The sequence below is a fragment of the Phodopus roborovskii genome, unplaced genomic scaffold (assembly GCF_943737965.1).
Source record: "Phodopus roborovskii unplaced genomic scaffold, PHOROB, whole genome shotgun sequence".
NCBI lineage: Eukaryota > Metazoa > Chordata > Mammalia > Rodentia > Cricetidae > Phodopus > Phodopus roborovskii.
This window is the reverse complement of record NW_026126413.1, coordinates 19,657,008-19,675,035: the sequence shown is the minus strand read 5'-3', so window position 1 is coordinate 19,675,035 and position 18,028 is coordinate 19,657,008. Positions and strand designations below refer to the sequence as shown.

The 18,028-nt window shown below is 43.9% G+C and overlaps 1 protein-coding gene across 1 annotated transcript in view; it reads right to left on the bottom strand.

Annotated features, from left to right (window-relative positions):
* Window positions 1-7,692: 7,692 nt before the first annotated feature.
* Window positions 7,693-18,028, bottom strand: part of Depdc1b (DEP domain containing 1B) — a 54,644-nt gene continuing 44,308 nt past the window's right edge. The window contains exons 8-11 of the mRNA XM_051182935.1: window positions 14,263-14,429; window positions 12,324-12,500; window positions 10,225-10,410; window positions 7,693-7,955 (exon numbers count right to left, since the gene is read on the bottom strand). Coding sequence (XP_051038892.1) covers window positions 7,794-7,955; window positions 10,225-10,410; window positions 12,324-12,500; window positions 14,263-14,429 — 692 coding nt within the window. The 3' untranslated portion in view covers window positions 7,693-7,793. The remainder of the gene's footprint in view (window positions 7,956-10,224; window positions 10,411-12,323; window positions 12,501-14,262; window positions 14,430-18,028) is intronic.

The following is an 18,028-nucleotide window of genomic DNA, read 5'->3' as shown; positions in this document are numbered from 1 at the left end:
CCAACATATTTTGGGGAAAGTGCACAGTGCTGTCAGGAGCAACAGTGTCTCATATTAAAGAAAAATTTTTCAGGTTTTAAGGTATGCATTAGGGAAAGGCAATAATAAGCATTAAATTGTATATGAGAAAATTGGGATTTCAGAGAAAAAATTGAGTATAAGCGAATGAGCCCCCAGATTTTGTTTTCTTTTGCCTTACACCAATTGACTTCTTGATTTAAGGCAGAAACCATTAATTTAATCTTAACAACATGCTTGAATTTAGAGAAGGAAAGCCAAATGCAACTCCAAAGCCAGCATTGGTTTACATGAATGGGGTCTACAAGAATACTAGATAGTAAAGAGAAATAGATTTCTGTATAGAAATAGTTTACTAGAATTAAATATTTTTACCACAAATCAGATTCCTCTTCATAAAGTGATTGTTTCTGGAGAGCTGTCTTCTCTTCTGTAGGTTCCTACATGTTCAGTGTCTTTTGGCTGTTTGAAGATCAAGAACAGAACACTTCCCCTACCTTTGAGATGTCTCTGCACATCTCATGGGACCTAATTTGCTGGATGACTTGTTATTTCTCTTCATTAAGATGTTTTTCTTGATCAACTTAGATCTTGATTAACTTAGATGGTATCCATAGTTTTTCTTCTCCTGTAGATACAAATGTGAAACCCCTACCCCAACGTAACACATATCCTGGTTTCCATTCTGAGGTCAACACATCCTTGAAGTGCTGGCTGATTTAGTTCAGAAGTTTTTTCTATTGTCCAGTGTCTTTCTGCAGCTGTTTTTCCTTTATCATCAACATTAAGAAATTTAATGTTAATAAAGCATTGTGTAATCTGTGTTTGGGTGTCTTGGTTCCTCCTGCCTGTTTATGGAGCATTTCTTTTAAAGTACAATTGGATCTCTCAACTACTGCTTGTCCTGTAGAATTGTGTGGTATACCAGTTATGTGCTTTTAAGTTATAATACTCAAAAACTGTTTCAATTTGCTGGAGACATATGCTGTAGCATTATCACTTTTTATTTGTGCTGTTATGCCCATAATGGCCATTACCTTTCAAAGGCCTACAAAATATGGCATTTAAAATGATTTAGGGTTTTTCTTGACAGTGAGACATAAATGCTCCTGGCAACACCACCTGCACCAGAAAGAAGGAAGATGGACATCGAAGAAACACATTATGAAGTTTACTTTCAATATGGCAAAACTAGCCATTTGGGCAAGATACTGCTCTTGTCTGGACTGTTTGACTTTATGCTGTATAAACTGGACATGCAGGACCCACAGAAAAGTGACTGCTGATTGAAGATGCACATTGCTACAGGGTTCCTGTTTCATGGAAGAGTCTGCCAGACAGACTGCAGGACACAGAGAAAAGTGACTGACAAGCTGCCAATACAAGAAGACATTTTAAAGTTTCCTGCTTTGCTGAAGAATCTGCCAGACACACTATGGCCTATGGGCTGAAGATGGAACATTACAGAAGAACTTCAGGTGACTGACCAGGAAGTGAATTGTCTCTGTCATTTCTAGAGTTTATATGCTATCCTTCTGTGGTCTTTGAGGGAGTTGAAGACAGATAGTTATGGTTATAGTTTTCCTTAGTTAGGATTAAAGATAAGTTACATATAGGACTTTAGGTTCACAAAGATAGAATAGATGATGGAATATTTTCTTAAATCTTACTAAATGTTGATAGACTAAATATTGTTAACTGTTATTCTTATTTGATAACTGTTGTGTGATATATTTTGCTATGTTAAGGTTAAAACCCTTCTTTTTATTTAGACAGAAAAGAGGAGATGATGGGAGATGTCATTCTGTATATGTTTCTCATACTGGTTAATGAATAAAGCACTGTTGGCCAATAGGAAAGCTAGATAGGCGGGACTAGGAGACAAGGAGGATTCGAGGAAGTAGTAGGGAGGAGTCAGCATGTAGAGATGGAAGACAACAGAGGTCCGGGCCCACCCTCCGGTAAGATGAGACCACGTGGAAACACTTAGATTAATAGAAATGGGTTAATAATTAAGACAGAGCTAGCCGATAAGAAACAAGTAACTGGCCAACAGAATTATATCTAATACAGCATGTCTGTATGTTATTTGGGGCTGTCGCCGCAGTGGGTCCAGGCTGGCAGGGAAAACCTACTTGTAACATACTTCCTTTGATGATGGACTGATAAAGAGATGTAAGGAAACAAACCCTTTCGTCCCTAGGTTGTTTTTGACTGTGGTGTGTTCTACCATTACAACAGAAAGCCAAACAACACAACATTTAACAAGGAAACAGTGTCTAGGATCTGTAAAGAACTTTGAACACTAAATATCAAAACCCAAATCATCTAATCAAAACCTGGACTGAAAAACTGAATACACACTTCTCAAAGGGTGAAACACGATAGCCTGTAAATACTTGAAAGACCAGTGACAAGGGTGCTAATGATGTGGAGAAACAGAAACTTGTAAGCAGGGGGGGTGGGGGGGGGACTGATGCAACTGTGGAAATGAGTGTTGAGGGTCCCAAAGAAAACAAAAGGAATTGCTTCAGCTACAGCACCTCAAAGGATACACACACATCCATGTTTACTATTATTCTTAAAGACGTGTTTTATTTATCATGTGTAGTGTTCTTCTTGCATGCATGCTTACAGGCCAGAAAAGAACACCAGATCTCACTACAGAGCCACCATGCGGTGGCTGGGAATTGAACTCAGGACCTCTGGAAGAGCAGTCAGAACTCTTAACTTCTGAGTCATCTCTCTAGCCCCTGTTTGCTACTATTCTACTCACAATAGGTATGATACAGAACCAGCCTAGATGTCTTTCAACATATAAATGCATAAAGAAAATGTGGTGTGTGTGTGTGTGTGTGTGTGTGTGTGTATGGAATCTTATTGCACTATCAAGAAAAATGAAATTTTAGTATTCAAAGGAAGACAGATGAAACTGGAAACTATCACGTTAAGTGAAAAAGGGCAAACTCTGAAAAATTTAAAAAAAAAATGTGTTTTCTCTTCCATACAGAATATAGGAGTGTGTGTGTGTGTGTGTGTGTGTGTGTGTGTGTGTGTGTGTGTAAAATACTAAAGTCGAAAGAGGAAGAAGTTCAAACAGGAATCAAGGGAGAAGAGAAAGTAATGAAATATATGTCATGAAAGCAAGGGACAATTTAGGAATATCAAGAGAGGGAAAGAGATTATGAGGGGAGGGAGGAAAGGGAGTAAGATCAAAGCAGAATGATGTGCATGTATGAAGATGTCACACAGCAAAACCCTTTCTTTTCATATTAACACAAAAGCAAACAGGCTTGATCAGGGAGAGAAAAGAATGTTTACAAGAGGACTACAGTGTTTATAAGGGAGCATTGTGTTACTTCTACTTTTGGAGTCTTAGTGGTAACTGATGAAACATGGAAGAGGTAAAATATTTACATAACAAAAAGTAACATAAAGGTAAGACAGGCTAGCATAATACATCGTGACTTGAATTTCTGCCACCCAATTCATGTTGGACTAATAATAGAAATCAATTACTACAGGTATACCCCATGTGTAATAGAAAGTAAATCCGCGGGGCTAGAGAGATGGGTTAAGAGACCTCTTTCTTCGCAGACTGAGGATTCAGTTTAGATCCCCCCACCCATATAAAAAGCTGCACATGCTTGTGCCTTCAGTGCTACAGACAGCAGAGACAGGATTCCTAGGGCTTGCTTGCCACTAGCCTAACTGGTTCTGTAAGAGACCTTGCCTCAAAGGAGCAAAGTGGAGGGCCACAGAGCAGGGCAAGCCATGGCTTCCCGTGGCCTCCACAAGGATGAGCACCTACTGATACACATGTGTATATCCTAGTACACTTACATACACACACAAGTGATAAACATTGAAAGAAAATACCTTCATTTTCCATGATAAAAAGTGATATACAAATCCTAAAAGTTTTCCCTTTAAAATCAATAGTAGTGATAGTTAGCTATCCCTGTTCAGAACTATACTTAGGGTCGGTCATTAGCATTTCAAGCAAGAGAGGGGAAGAAGGGAAGAGAGAATTTAAACAGCACATCACTTCAATTACCGCAGTAAAAGTTACACTGTAAGTTATTTACTATGCAACTACAGGTTCATATGTCATAGTTTCTGTGTCTGAACATGCAGCTTAGTGTTTCAGAGATAGCAATTCAGGGCATCAGCTGGGGCTGGTCACCTTAAGCTGCACTGAGGTGGGACCCACTTCCAGGAGGGGGCTCAGAAGCTACTGCCAGCCCTCCCATAGTTGTCTGAATGGCAAAAAGAGAGAGAGAAGGAAGGACACGCTGCTCCTAGGCATGGTGGAGGGGTTATTATGGTTAAAAGAGTGAACCTGACCCTGAGCTAGACCATGTGAGGAACGGGGAGTGGGAAAGGGAGGGCCAGACCAAGACATCAGGAGCATGAAGATTAGAACAAAGGAAAGGCTGGATTATATAGGGGAAAGGACAGCCCAGCCCCTGGATTGGAGAAGTTTGGTAGGAACTGAGAGATGTGGGGAGAACCTGGCAGTCACATCCACTTTGACATGTTAAATAAGCAACTCAGCCATTTGTCCCAGGCGGGGGACCTATCATTGACAAGAAGCAACAATTTGCACATGAAGAGCCTCTCCTTATCCCATATTCAAAGGAAGGGGACTACATGAAACATTAAATATCAGGAATGGCCAGCAAGAAGGCTTAGCAACTACAGGCAATACTCCGAGCCTGAGTTCTTCAATTCCCATGACCTACATATTGGAAAGGTAGCACTGACTGCTACAAGCTGTACTCTGACCTATCACACACACACACACACACACACACACACACAACCACTACACACACCACACACCTATACACCTACACAAATCACACACACATTACACATACCATACACACACATACACACACCACATACATACATACACACTACACATCTACATAACCACACATATCACCTACACACACCACACAAATCACACACATACATACTCACATATACATGCACTCCACACATTTACACCACACACATCACACACACACACTACATATGCACACACTCCACACACATACAACACACAAACGCACACATCATCACACCATACACACCGCATACTCATACCCACCCAACCACCCACTCCACACCCCACAAAGAAACTGTTTTCAAAATTAAGTATGGAAAAACAAAGACTACTGGGAATAGTAAAGATACAGAAAAGAAAACCAAAGAGTCATTGCTTGCTGATCTGTAGGAAATGTAGAAAATAAACAAAGACATCACACTAAATATTTAGAGTTAGCAAGAACGTATATAGCAAGGCCACTGACCACAGCACACAGCAGTCAGTAAACAAAACTCAGCTTTCTTACCCATACAAAAGATGAAAGAAAGCCTGAAGACATTTATGACAGAATCAAAACAAATGTTGATATTAAAATTTTTCAAAGTATTATGTACTTAGAAGCAGAACACATAAACCTTTTTAAAGATTAAACATTTTCATCTATCAAGAGGGAGGGCCCATGACTCGTTTTCAGTGTGTCCATTCCCTTCTCGCTGCTGTGATACACACCATGACCAAGAAGAACTGGGAGAGGAGAGGGTTCCCTTACACTCCCGGGGGATAGTCCACCAGGTAGGGAAAGCAGGGCAGGAACTCACACACAGAGACCACAGAGCGTGCCGCTCCTGACCACCTTCCTCTCTATGACTTGTTCTATCTGCTTCCTTATACAACTACCCGCTAGGGTGGAGGATCAGCAACAATGGGCTGGGCCCTCCCACATGAATGAGAGAGAGAGAGAGAGAGAGAGAGACAGAGACAGAGACAGAGACAGAGAGAAAGAAAGAAAGAAAGAAAGAAAGAAAGGAAGAAAGGAAGGAAGGAAGGAAGGAAGGAAGGAAGGAAGGAAGGAAGGAAGGAAGGAAGGAAGGGAGGAAGAAAGGAAGGAAGGAAGAAATGCCCCCACAGGACAGCTGTTGAGCTGTTGGAGGCTCCCCTCTTCCCAGGTAAGTCTAGATTATATCAAGCTGACAAAAAGTAACCAGCATAATTGCAAATATAGTAATAATCACCAAATTGATTTATAGGCCCAATAATCTAAAGCATAGTACGTATATGTACATAAAGGAGGAGTTAGATTTTTACAAAAAAATGTAAAGGCTAAAAATAGATGGGAAAAAGGTACAGCTATATTAAAATGAGAGTGAACCCGTAATCAGACACCAGTATTTACCTACACATTGACAATTCAAACCCAACAAAGCAAGCTTCGGCGAAACCACTAAGTAAAAGAAACTCGCACACTGATGATGTGTGTGTTAATTGGTATAACCACTTAGAAAAACTCTTGCTACCTGGCATCGGTTGTATACTTGGTTTATGGTGCCTCCCTAAGAATTCACGTTTCAAGAAATAATCACACACACTTCCAAAAGCAGCAGACGAAAGGGGTTCTCCGCCACAGGGCGAGACAGAGGAGAATGCAGAACTACACTTGGCTTCAACAAAACGTCAAGGTCTAAAGCTCACCTTCACATTAAATATCAGGAATAGCGCTCAGGCCAGCAGGGACACCTACCCATCTGTAAATGGGGGAACTGCTGACTTCAGAAGACAGTCTGCCACAGCAGAGCGCAGCAGACCCCAAGGACAACAGCACAGTCAGCTCAGGGGAATTACGTTCAGGGTGTTTCAGAGGCTCCCCTGCCTGTTTGCAGAAGAAACAAAGGAGGGGGGGGGGGGTGAAGGAGGAAAAGAGGGAGAGACAGACAGATGGACAGAGGTGGGTGAGCACTTTCTTGAAACCAATACAAAAGCCAAAATAAACCTTACTTAACTTTCTGAAACACAGAGTGATATGAAAATACTGGCAAAGGCATTTAGGAGGCTCCCTAACTTATCTGAAAGAAAGACACACACTAGGGTTAATATACATATTAAAAAAAGAAAGAAAGGAAAACACTAGGCATATTTTTTTTAAAAAAAAAAAAAACCTCGGTATTTATTTACATCACATTTACTTTCAAAAGCAAGAAGAAGCTGAAAAATACATTCATAAAGGAAGTCATTTCATCTTACCATTTATACTTTTCATAAAACCAAACAAAGATTTAATTTAGACTTACAGGTCTAGGGGGACCCACAGAATTCATCCAGCTAAGACTGCGTGACTGCGGGCAGATGCAAATCTACTCCACATGTAGGGGTACGCAGACTGACACATGGGTCATCAAAGAGCCAGTGCAAGTCTGCAATGAAAGGCACAGCCATCACAGTAAAGGACATCAGGGACTTTCGCACAATAACAACAGCAACAAAACGGGATTTCCACAGGAGGCATCACAATTTCCACAGGAGACATCACAGCTGGCAGCTAAGTCAGTGCCACCACAGTAACAGCAGCCAGTGTGGTTCTCATTCAAGTATGTACGTTGTTCGTAGGCTTGGTCTTCACAGAGATGTCAGTGAACAGAAAACACACACAAGAACCTCACACACTATGGAAAATGACAGACAGACAGGGGGGCGCTTCACCTTTAGGTTATGTAACAATCCACAGCCTGTTACACCACCACTGAACACTTGGCGTGTAATCATCCACTGATTCGCACATCTCTAAAAACAGCAGAGACTTATAAAAACACTGATAACGGCTCAGCACGTTGAGTCAGGTCATCTGACGGAATCTCTGGAACGCTGCTTGTGACTTGGCATTCTTCAGCCTTGACTGACTCAGAACCGTCTCTACCACTGAAGTCTCTGAAACTCCGTCAGCGCATCACATCCGGAAGCTTCTCGTCCTCTGAAAGGGCTGGAAAGGGTTCCTCAGCGCCCACATGAACAGCTGCGGTTTGGGCTTGGGTTTTTCAGGGAAGAGAAGTGCTTCGCTTTCTGGTGTAGGAAATCGCTCCTGGTAGACTTCAGGGTAAGATTTCTGAAACTGAACAGGGGTCCAATATGAGTTCAAAAAGGCACAAGTGAGCCACAAAATCCGAGAGTCAAAGTGTAAGAGTTCTTGACCCCCGCTCTCCTTTACTCCCGTTGAATGACTTGATGCCCACAGCTCTACCTCCTCTTTCCTGTGATCAGTCTTCGGTTGAAATTGTCCTTGTAATCAAATCCCTCCAAATGCTCTCACTGTCAACTATATCTAGACCCCACTGTGAGAACCAGGCACCAGTAAGTCTGGATTGCAAATAACTTTTGTTCTACACAATTGAAGAAAAGTCTGGCCCGACTGAGTTTCACCGTCTCCCTGCCTCTCCAACTCAGCTTGGCCAGCTTCTACCCAACAAAGAGAAAAGGGAACGTGCTGGAGGTATTAGCCATGCGGTATTTACAGGGAGGTAATGGCTTCTTCCTTCCATATTCAACACTCAATACTTCTCCAACATTGGCAGAGAGAAAAATGAGAAAAAGCACAGCCCCCGGATGTTCAGGGAACGAGCCCGTGGATGCTGTGTCCAGGAATCCAGCTGTGCAGTAATATACGTAGGGCACCACTTCTAACCCCACAGGCACGGACCAGAGCATGGCCAAGCCAAGGGTGAGCTGGGCTAAACAACAAACAAAAAGAGAATGAAATACCATCCACTCACGTGGAGAGCAGGCTTCAAGGATGGCCAGAGTAAGGCTGGGATGGCAAGCGTCCCCTGGTGCCATGTTTCCAATACCTGATTCCCAGTGACTTTGGGGGGGGGGGGTCTTGAAAGCTGGGGGAGCAGAGCCCAGCTGGAGGAAGTGAACCCCTGAACCCCCGGAAGCAGATCCCGCAGGTGTATTACCCGACCAATTCCACAGCTGCTCTCTGGCCCATGGTAACGTGAGTAGTCTCTACCAATGTTCCTGCTGCCACACCCTGAACTGCTCCATCATCCCTTAGCTGCCACAGTGAATAAATAAGCCCTGTGATACTGGGAGCCAATGAACGCCCCTTAGGTAGATTCGTTCAGTCTTTCCTTCACAGCGACAAAACCTAAGTGATGCAGTGAAGCAGTGATGCAGTGAAGCAGGGAATAAGTGATGCAGTGGTGCAGTGATGCATTGCTCCTTTCCTGAATGAAAGCTCTTTTCTAACCCTCGGCTCTATGGCCTCAGAGGAAGTGAGCTTGGCTGGCAGGAAGAACCCGCGCTGAGATTCTCTAAAAATACAGCGTCTGCGAGGAGGGAAGCACATCTGCAGGGGCTGCACAGCAAGGTGCACCAGACAACAGACTCTAGCAGGGTCCTCACCTCCACACACGCGCGCACACATGTGCACACACTCACACAGACACACACATGCACAGACACACACGCACAGACACACACACGCACAGACACACACACACACAGACACACACATGCACAGACACACACACGCACAGACACACACACACACACACACAGACACACACGCACAGACACACACACACACAGACACACACGCACAGACACACACACGCACAGACACACACACACATACACAGACACAACACACACACACTCAGAGAAACACACACACTCACACACACACAGACTCAGAGACACACACGCACACACACACACATACACACTCAGAGAAACACACTCACACACACACACTCACACACACAGACTCAGAGACACAAACACACAGACACACTCAGAGAAACACACACACTCACCCACACACACACACACACAGACACACACACACTCAGAGAAACACACACACTGACACACACACAGACTCAGAGACACACAAGCACACACACACACACAGACACACACACTCACACAAACATACACACACATGTGCGCACACATGCATACATGTAGACACTCAGAGACACACACGCACACTCACACACAGACACACACACACAAACACACACAGACACACACACAAACACATACAGACACACACACACACACTCACAGACACACACATTAAATGTTTTCCTTAGACTCCGTTTCTCTGAAGTAATTGTTTCGCTAATTCATATCATGTCGGGTAGCAAAACAGTTGTCAGATATTAACTAACTCTACAAGACAGGCACTCGATGTGCAAAAACGGTAGAACTGGGGAGATGAGTGCAGTGTGCCCGTCACCCACGCCTCTGCAGCACAGAACCCAAGTGAGTGCCCTCCTGAGATTTCCGTGAGGTCCATGAGGAGGGAGCACGGGGAAAACCACCTGAGACTGCGGGCGGGCGGCGCCTCCCGAGGAGCAGCCCCACACCATCACCTGCTTCAGCTTCTTCTTCTTTTCCTTGTTGGAGAGTTTCCCGTCTGCGATGACTTCTTCCAGCAAGGCTGCCAGGGGCTCCTGAGAGCCGTAAGCCCTTTGGTATTCAAATTCCTCGGGACTAATTTGGTGGCAAAAGGAAGGCGCAGACAAGGTGATATCCATATCAGCTCCTGGGTATTTTATCTGAGGCGAAGCACAGATAAAATCAAAATCAGCACGCCCCTGCTAGGAGTGGGATATTTTCTTCAGTTTGCTTAGGGGAGTCATATTGATTGAAAAGGAGAGTGCTTTAATGCTTCTGAAAGAATAATATTTAACGCCAGTCTTAAATTTATAATGCCAGATTGTTTAATTTTCTGAACTTGAGACCCATTCAAAAAACCAACAACAATAAAAAAAATAATAATAAACAACAAAGGACTCCTGGATGTGCCCTTCAATAAGATCTAAAATTTAAACAGAAATCAGGGGTTGGTGAGTGGGTAGAGGCACTTTCTAGAAAAGCCTGGAGACCTGAGCATGCTCTCCAGAAGCCACGTAAAGTCACCACTGATTTTATTCAGTCAAGCTGATCTGTGGGTAGATTAATCAGCGTAGCCCACCCTTGATCCTCAAAGGCACGGGGCTCACAGGCTGTTTCTGTGATCTGCCTGTTATGGTGTGTGAGCACACAATCCCAGAAAGCACCCAGAGTGACAACTCCTGCTCTATCCTGCTCTAACCCTCCCTCGTGAATCCTGGAGGAAGCATTTCATCTCTGCTCTTCAAAATCTGAGTCATAAAACATCAGCAGAAAAAAATATTAAACTACAACACTAGTAGGATAATGCATTTTACCAATGCAAATGGCAAGGGCGTGTGTGTGCATGCGTGCGTGTACATATACACATATATATTACATGCACATATACATGGTGATTATATCCAAAGCATAGGCAGAGTTGAAATGAATACTTATTTTCTTATGCTTTTGACATGAATCAAATTGAAGCAATCAAACTAAAAGGAAATTTGGCAATATGCTTTCAATACTTAAAATGTATTTAAGGCCTTTGACCCAGCAACAATGCACCTAGGAACTTACTCTTGGAAAATAGTTGTGATCAGCTCCCTCCCCTAAAATCTAGCTACAAAAATATTTACTAATACGTAAAACAGAGAGAAATAAAGAGACAATCTAAATATCAACCATAGCTGGGCATGGTAGCTCATGTCTATAAGCCAAAGACTCAGGAAGCTGAGGCAGGAAGATTGTCCCCGAATTCAAGACCAGCCTGAGCTACATAAAGAGTTCCAGGTCACCCTGATCTTCAGTATGAAACCCTGTCTTAAAAAAACAAAGTAAAATAAAGCTAAAAATTTAAAAAAAAAAAAAATTAAAACCAATAGCACCACACTTAATTATGCATACATTCTTATCATGGAATATGGACATAGTCAATAATGACATTAATAACATACCAATAATAACAGCAGTTAGCTATGTGATATACATTCAAACATTACTGTAAGCACTTTCTGTATGTACTAGCCAAATAAAACGTTAACTATCGTTCCGATTTTACAGCAAAGGAAAGAGACTAGGACAAAAGCTGAAACCCAGTAGTAGTATTATTTCACTAATAAGAAGGCACAGCACAGAAAAGGACACACCATTAATTCAAGCACGATTTACCTGCAGAGTGTGCTCTTGGCACAAGTGCCAATCAACAACATTTGAAGACGGGAGTAACGCTCCATTGTATTACTAAGTAAGAAAAACTATGCTACTAAAAACAACTGAGACAAAGAAGAGAATGGAGAAAGGAGGAGGAGCGAAAAGAAAAAGATAAACATATACATTACAGGCATTTTAGTGTAACACTGCTAGTTTTCTGTATGTTCAATCTATATTCCGAACTTGATCAGTGTATTAGGCAGATATCTATAGCAGCGGTTGGTATAATACACCAAGCATGCATCCCACGGTTATCCATGGTAACAGCAGACTCATGCAGTGGGTAGTACATGCCGAGGCCTACCGTAAGCACTTGGCTCACACCAATTACAGATGTCAGAAGAAGGCTGTCAGTCTTACAGGACTGTGCCATCTTTACCTGGACCCTTCGCAGATGAGCCACACGCTCTTCTATGGAGGTCTGCAGGCCCACAGGAACCTTCAGAATCTCCTGGTAATTGTCCATCAGAAACGTCACCAAGCGAGCAGCTAGCAACTCATCTAAGTCTACTTCATCCTTAGAACACAAGATGCACCGGGAAAATGTCTGAACCATCTAAAACAAAAGGCAGGAGAGACTGAAATCAGCGGAAATGTGTGGCCTTGCCGCCTGCCTTCTCAAACTGAGTACCAGTCAGCCTGCGAAAGACAGATGTAAGAGTTGGGGAGAAGAGCACCGCCCGCCCCCCCCGTACCCGTTCCCCCCCCCCCCGTGATGGGGGCACACCCTACAGGGACCTAGTGACAGGTGGCCAACTCAAATGGCAATGTCCCCTTAACAGACTTAGCAGGAAGACGCTCGTCTGAGGAACTGTTGAAACTCCATTTTATACAAGGTTTTACAGTTGCATGAATATATACATATACACATGCACACATATCTGAATGGTACATGAATTTAGCACTTTCAAGTTCAAGTTACCTCTAACCATGTGGCCAAACAATACCCCAATTCCAGTGGTTGTTTTTACTCTGTGTCCCTCAGCTGTCATATCTCTCCCTGGCTAACTCAGTTTCTCTACAGTTTGAGACACATACTTGAGAACTGTCTTTGAACATGAATATGAATACGTAACGAATGTAAACAATGCAGTTTCCATGAGAGTCATATCATTACTTCCTTCAGTTCTAAGCTCTGGACTAACCTATTTTACCTTTGCCTTCTAATGTTATTGCCAGCCACCTCATAGTAAAACCTACATGGTGATGTTTATTAGGACTAGCTTTTATCAACATTGTGTCGCTTTGGCTTCATATTTGCATATACAAGGAGAGGTAGAAATTTTTGTTTGGAAACAATAAATTTCAATAGATTTAAGAATGGTTTGAAATCATGTTTAAAATTTTATACTTACCTGTGTGTGTGTGTGTGTGTGTGTGTGTGTGTGTGTGTGTGTGTGTTGCTATAGGGAAGAGGTACACGTTTTCTTTGACATTTCAGAAAGGTCCCTTTAACTTGAGAAGGGGTCAAGAGTGACCCCAGTGGGCAGTGTGTGCCCCTCTAGAGCCGGGCAATTCCCAAGAGCATGAGAAGAACACACACTGCATTAAAGAAACAATCTCTCTACAAGACTCTCCTTGGGGAAAACTGAGAGATGCAGTGTAATACGCAGTAGGCAGTGGCAGGAAGATGCCGACTAAAGCATACAACGCTCCAATTAGGAGAAAGTTCTAGGAATCTATCCATGGCACCACAGCCATAGCTACCAATAACAATGCGTGGAATGTGGCCAAACTGCTAGAGAAGTAATAAATAAACCAACAAACAAGTGATGTGATAGACACATTAATTCATTTTAATAAACTATTACTACAGTTAGCCCATACGTCAGAACAGCACAGGAATCCATAATTATACGAAATTGTCAATTTAAAGAACCCTCCCCCTCTCCTCTCATCTTGTCTAGCCTGCCTGGGGATTCCATCCCTGCCAGCTTTAATCCAGTCTGCTGCTTTCCTCCTAGCTCCCCCTCCCCCTCCCCCCCTCCCTCTCGCTTCCTCAACACCCCTGTGCTGGAGCCGGGGAATGTGGTTTTCCGGCGCTGTCTGACCACCTTCACTGTCTTCTTGTTGACCATCGACAGCCATTTGTAAAATGATAAGCGAGTCTCTAAAGGAAGAGCCTGTTCCCTACTCCCTCTTCACTCTGTTCTTCAAGGTCCTTAGACTGAAAGGACAGTAAGTCTGGCTGGACAGTGGGACTCGCTCTCTGAGCAAGCCTCCCTCCAGCTCTCGTCTGGCTGCTCAGAACAGGGTTTCGGGTACACTTCAGACTGAAAACGAACGTAGGTCACGGTAGATGTCAACGGTCAACCTACCAGAGTACGGGTGCCAAAGCCATCACACAGCGGTGGCATCTCTGTGTTCACGCAGATCCTTGCCATCATCCTCATCAACAGCTGTAGCTTTCTCCTGTTCTCGGGGGGCAGAAGGAGGCAACAAATCTGAAATGCTTCAATTGCCATTTTCTCTTTCTGCAGTAAACCTGATTCAAAAGACAAATTTTGTCTTTTAGTACACGGCCCACTTGCCTGTGCCTCCGTCCTCACAGTCTTACAGTTAAAATCAGACAAAATGTCTTCACACAGTGGGCTACACCTGCCATGGTGGGCAACAGGCAAGCACAGTGACTCGCATACTGGCATAGAAAGTGATCGCCGTAGAGCAGGAATGAGATGGGGGATGAACACAGCCATTTCCCCTCCCAGCTACAGCCTCGTAGACAGACAGGACAAGTTCTTTCCCACTAAACCAGGAGCAGTGTGGCTAGCACTAAAACCTAACTCTAAAACCTAAAATCATCAAGAGTACCATATATAAAATGTCATGATGGCAGAATGACAACTATGGTCATCTTGATAGCTACAGAAAAGGCATCTCACAAATTCATCGCCCTTTCATGATAAAAACCCTGGACGTAGGCACAGAAGGGCCATAACGATGGGCTAGACAGATGGCTCAGAGGTTGAAAGCACTGGCTGCTCTTCCAGAGGAGCAGGGTTCAATCCCCAGAGCCCACTTGCTCACAACTGTTTGTAGCTCTAGTTCCAGAAGATCTGACACCCACGTGCAGACACACATGGAGGAAAACACTAATGCACATAAAATTTAAACAACTCATTTAAAACGTTTTTAACATCTTCAAAAAGAAACAAAGAATAAAAACATGAAGGACTATAACTAAACACAATAAAAACCATTTACAGCAGTAAATGGCTGGGGCCACGTCAGCAGTAAAAACCCTGATCTGACGAACCTGATGGGCTCAGTTTGATCCCTGGAATCACTCACTCTAAGAAGCCCGACGCTGTTGCACATCTGTGAGCACACCTACAGCAAGATGGAAACACAGACAAGAGACCGCCGAGAAGACCTCAGGCTGCCTAGCCTGGACGATGAAGCATACACAAGCAGACCAGATGCCTCAGAGATGAGGTGGAGGGGACAATACCCAAAAGTTGCCTTCGGGCCACACATGTCCCTGTACAAGGGAGGGAGACATTTTAAAAAGGGACTTTTGTTTGAGAGAGACAGAGGGAGAGACATATGGTTTGCATTATAGTGATGGGGGGAATTGGAAAGCTGTCTCTAAGATCTGTATTGAGAAAAGAATGTCCACGTCCCGCATTCTATTCAACACAGCTGTGTTTAATGGCACACAGCTGGAGACAACACACCACCTGACTTCAGTACTAGGCGGGGGTGGAGTGATGGCTCAGCCAGTATGAGCGAGCACTCATGTCAGGATGCTCACAACTCCAGCGGCAGGGGATCCAATGCCCTCTGGTGGCCCCTGCTGACACCAGCAGATACAGAGACACATACAAAGCTATACGGTACGAACAACGGAACGGAATAGACCCTGGAAGTAAGCCTACGCCCTTACAGCCAACTGATTTTCAACAAAAGGACACACAGCACAGCCATCCCAACGGGGCCGAAGACTATGCACACACAGGCGAGTACAACCAGTCCCACAAAATACAACATGGATAAAATCGTCAGTGTAAGACTGGACATCATGAAACTTCTAAAACAAAAGACACCGCTGATCTCGAACCCACGGCACTCCTGCTTCAGCTTCCCAGGTCTAGATTCACAGGCATGAGGCACCAGGTCTTAAATAAGGTTATTGATTTATGTATGTAATGTAAGCTAGGAAAAGAAAGGTCAATCACACACAGAATCTCATAGAGGACCTCACAGCGAGCTGATCTCACAGAACTGAGCGAAGGGAAATAGAGACACTGACCAGCGTGTGTTAAGGAGCGGTCAGGGGTGCCTAGAAGGCTCTGGTACACTACTGCATAGTCAAGTGGTAGCCTAACCGTAACACCTAACAGCTGCACAAGTGTGATGTTCCCTTCAGGAGGAGGGGGAGGAGAGTAGGAAGAGTAGAGCTCGAGGCCAGCAAGGTGGCTCAGCAGGTGAAGGAAGGGCCTGCCACCAAGCCCAGTGACCTGAGTCTCAACTATGGGACTCTCACACACTGTCCTCTGACTCTCATGAGCATGTGCATGCTCATACACACGTATGCATATAACCACACACATACAGAAATAGCTCCACTTCGTCACCAACATGGCTTCTTCATACTTTATAGTCCAGTGTGCTAGATACATTACACATTGCTGTGGCTTCAAAATACTTGAAAAGGAGCAACTTTCGGAAGTACTTCTGGCCCCCAGTTCAAGGGTACTGTCCCTGAGGGGGAGGGGTCACGGCAGCAGGAGCATGGTGGCTGGTGAAACTGAGTGCTCAGTGGGGAAGCAGAGAGCGATGAACACCTAGGTTCGGTCCACTTCCCCTTCGTACTCAGCCTGGGGCAAGAACGGCACTGCCCATGGTTAAGAGGGGTCTTCCCTCTTAGGGTTAGCCTAGTCCAGACACCCTCTTGGAGACGGGGAGTTGTTTCCATGGCGACTCCTCTCTATTCTACTATTTCGTGTGTATGGGTGCTTTGCCTACATGTATGTCTGTACACCACATGTGTGCCTGGTACCAACAGAGGCCAAAAGAGGACATTGGATCAGCCACTTGTGGGTACCTGAAATCAAATCCGGGTCTTATGAAAGGCCAGCCAGTACTCTTAGCCACTGAACCATCTCCTCAGCCACACACACACCCCCCACGGTAATTCTAAACTCCACCAATTTCACACTCAAAATTAACCATAACATCTGGATTAAAGTATTTTCTTTTTTTATTGTTGCATTGTTTTTTGTATTTCATTTTAGATTCCAACCACACCTCCTTCCACCCACGCCCCTTGCCTACAACCCCAGTCTGTCTCCTAGCTACTCCTGCTAACAGGTAAGGACTCCCATGGGGAGCTACAAAGTCTAGCACATTAAGTTGGGGCAGGACCAAGCCCCTCCCCCCTACATGATAGCATCCCCTCATAGGGAATGGACTCCGATAAGCTAATTTTCTAAGATACATAATAAACATGCTATTCTAGTCTCTTTGCGTTTTAATGGTATATTCCTTTTTTTAATGTATTTTTGTTGCCCAGAGTATTTTTCTTGTGTCTTATATTTTTAGTTTTTGTTTACCTTTGAATAACTGTTAATTCAAACTAAAGAAATGTCTATGTCTTGGAAAACAAAAACTAAACAACAAAGCTTTCATGACGCCATTTGCTAGTCTAACATTGTAGAGCAAGATGGCAGTTAAACTGCCTAAGTCTAAATGGCATGCGTGTAATTCTGGTGGTTCTAAGAGGAAATGTTGACAAACGATAACTATTAGCGGCATCTGTGAGAGAGAAAATGCTGTTAGAAAATTCTAAAGTGATTCATGGTCCAGAAGAGGAATAGGGTTAGTTAAACACCTCGCTAGTGTTTGACAAAAACACAGACTTTGGAAGTTGCTGGAAACATAAAGACATGGCTGGATCACCTCAGTGTCAAAACACACTGCTGTAACACCACCCACAGGCCACACACACTGCTACAGGCGTTCCCTTCCACTGGAGGGCGCTAGCAGACGCCTCACTTAGTCCTTTTCTAATACGGAAGCCAGGGCGGAAGCAGATGTGTGAAGGGAAGAGATGGAAAGAGCGCTTTCTGAAGCCCTGCAGAC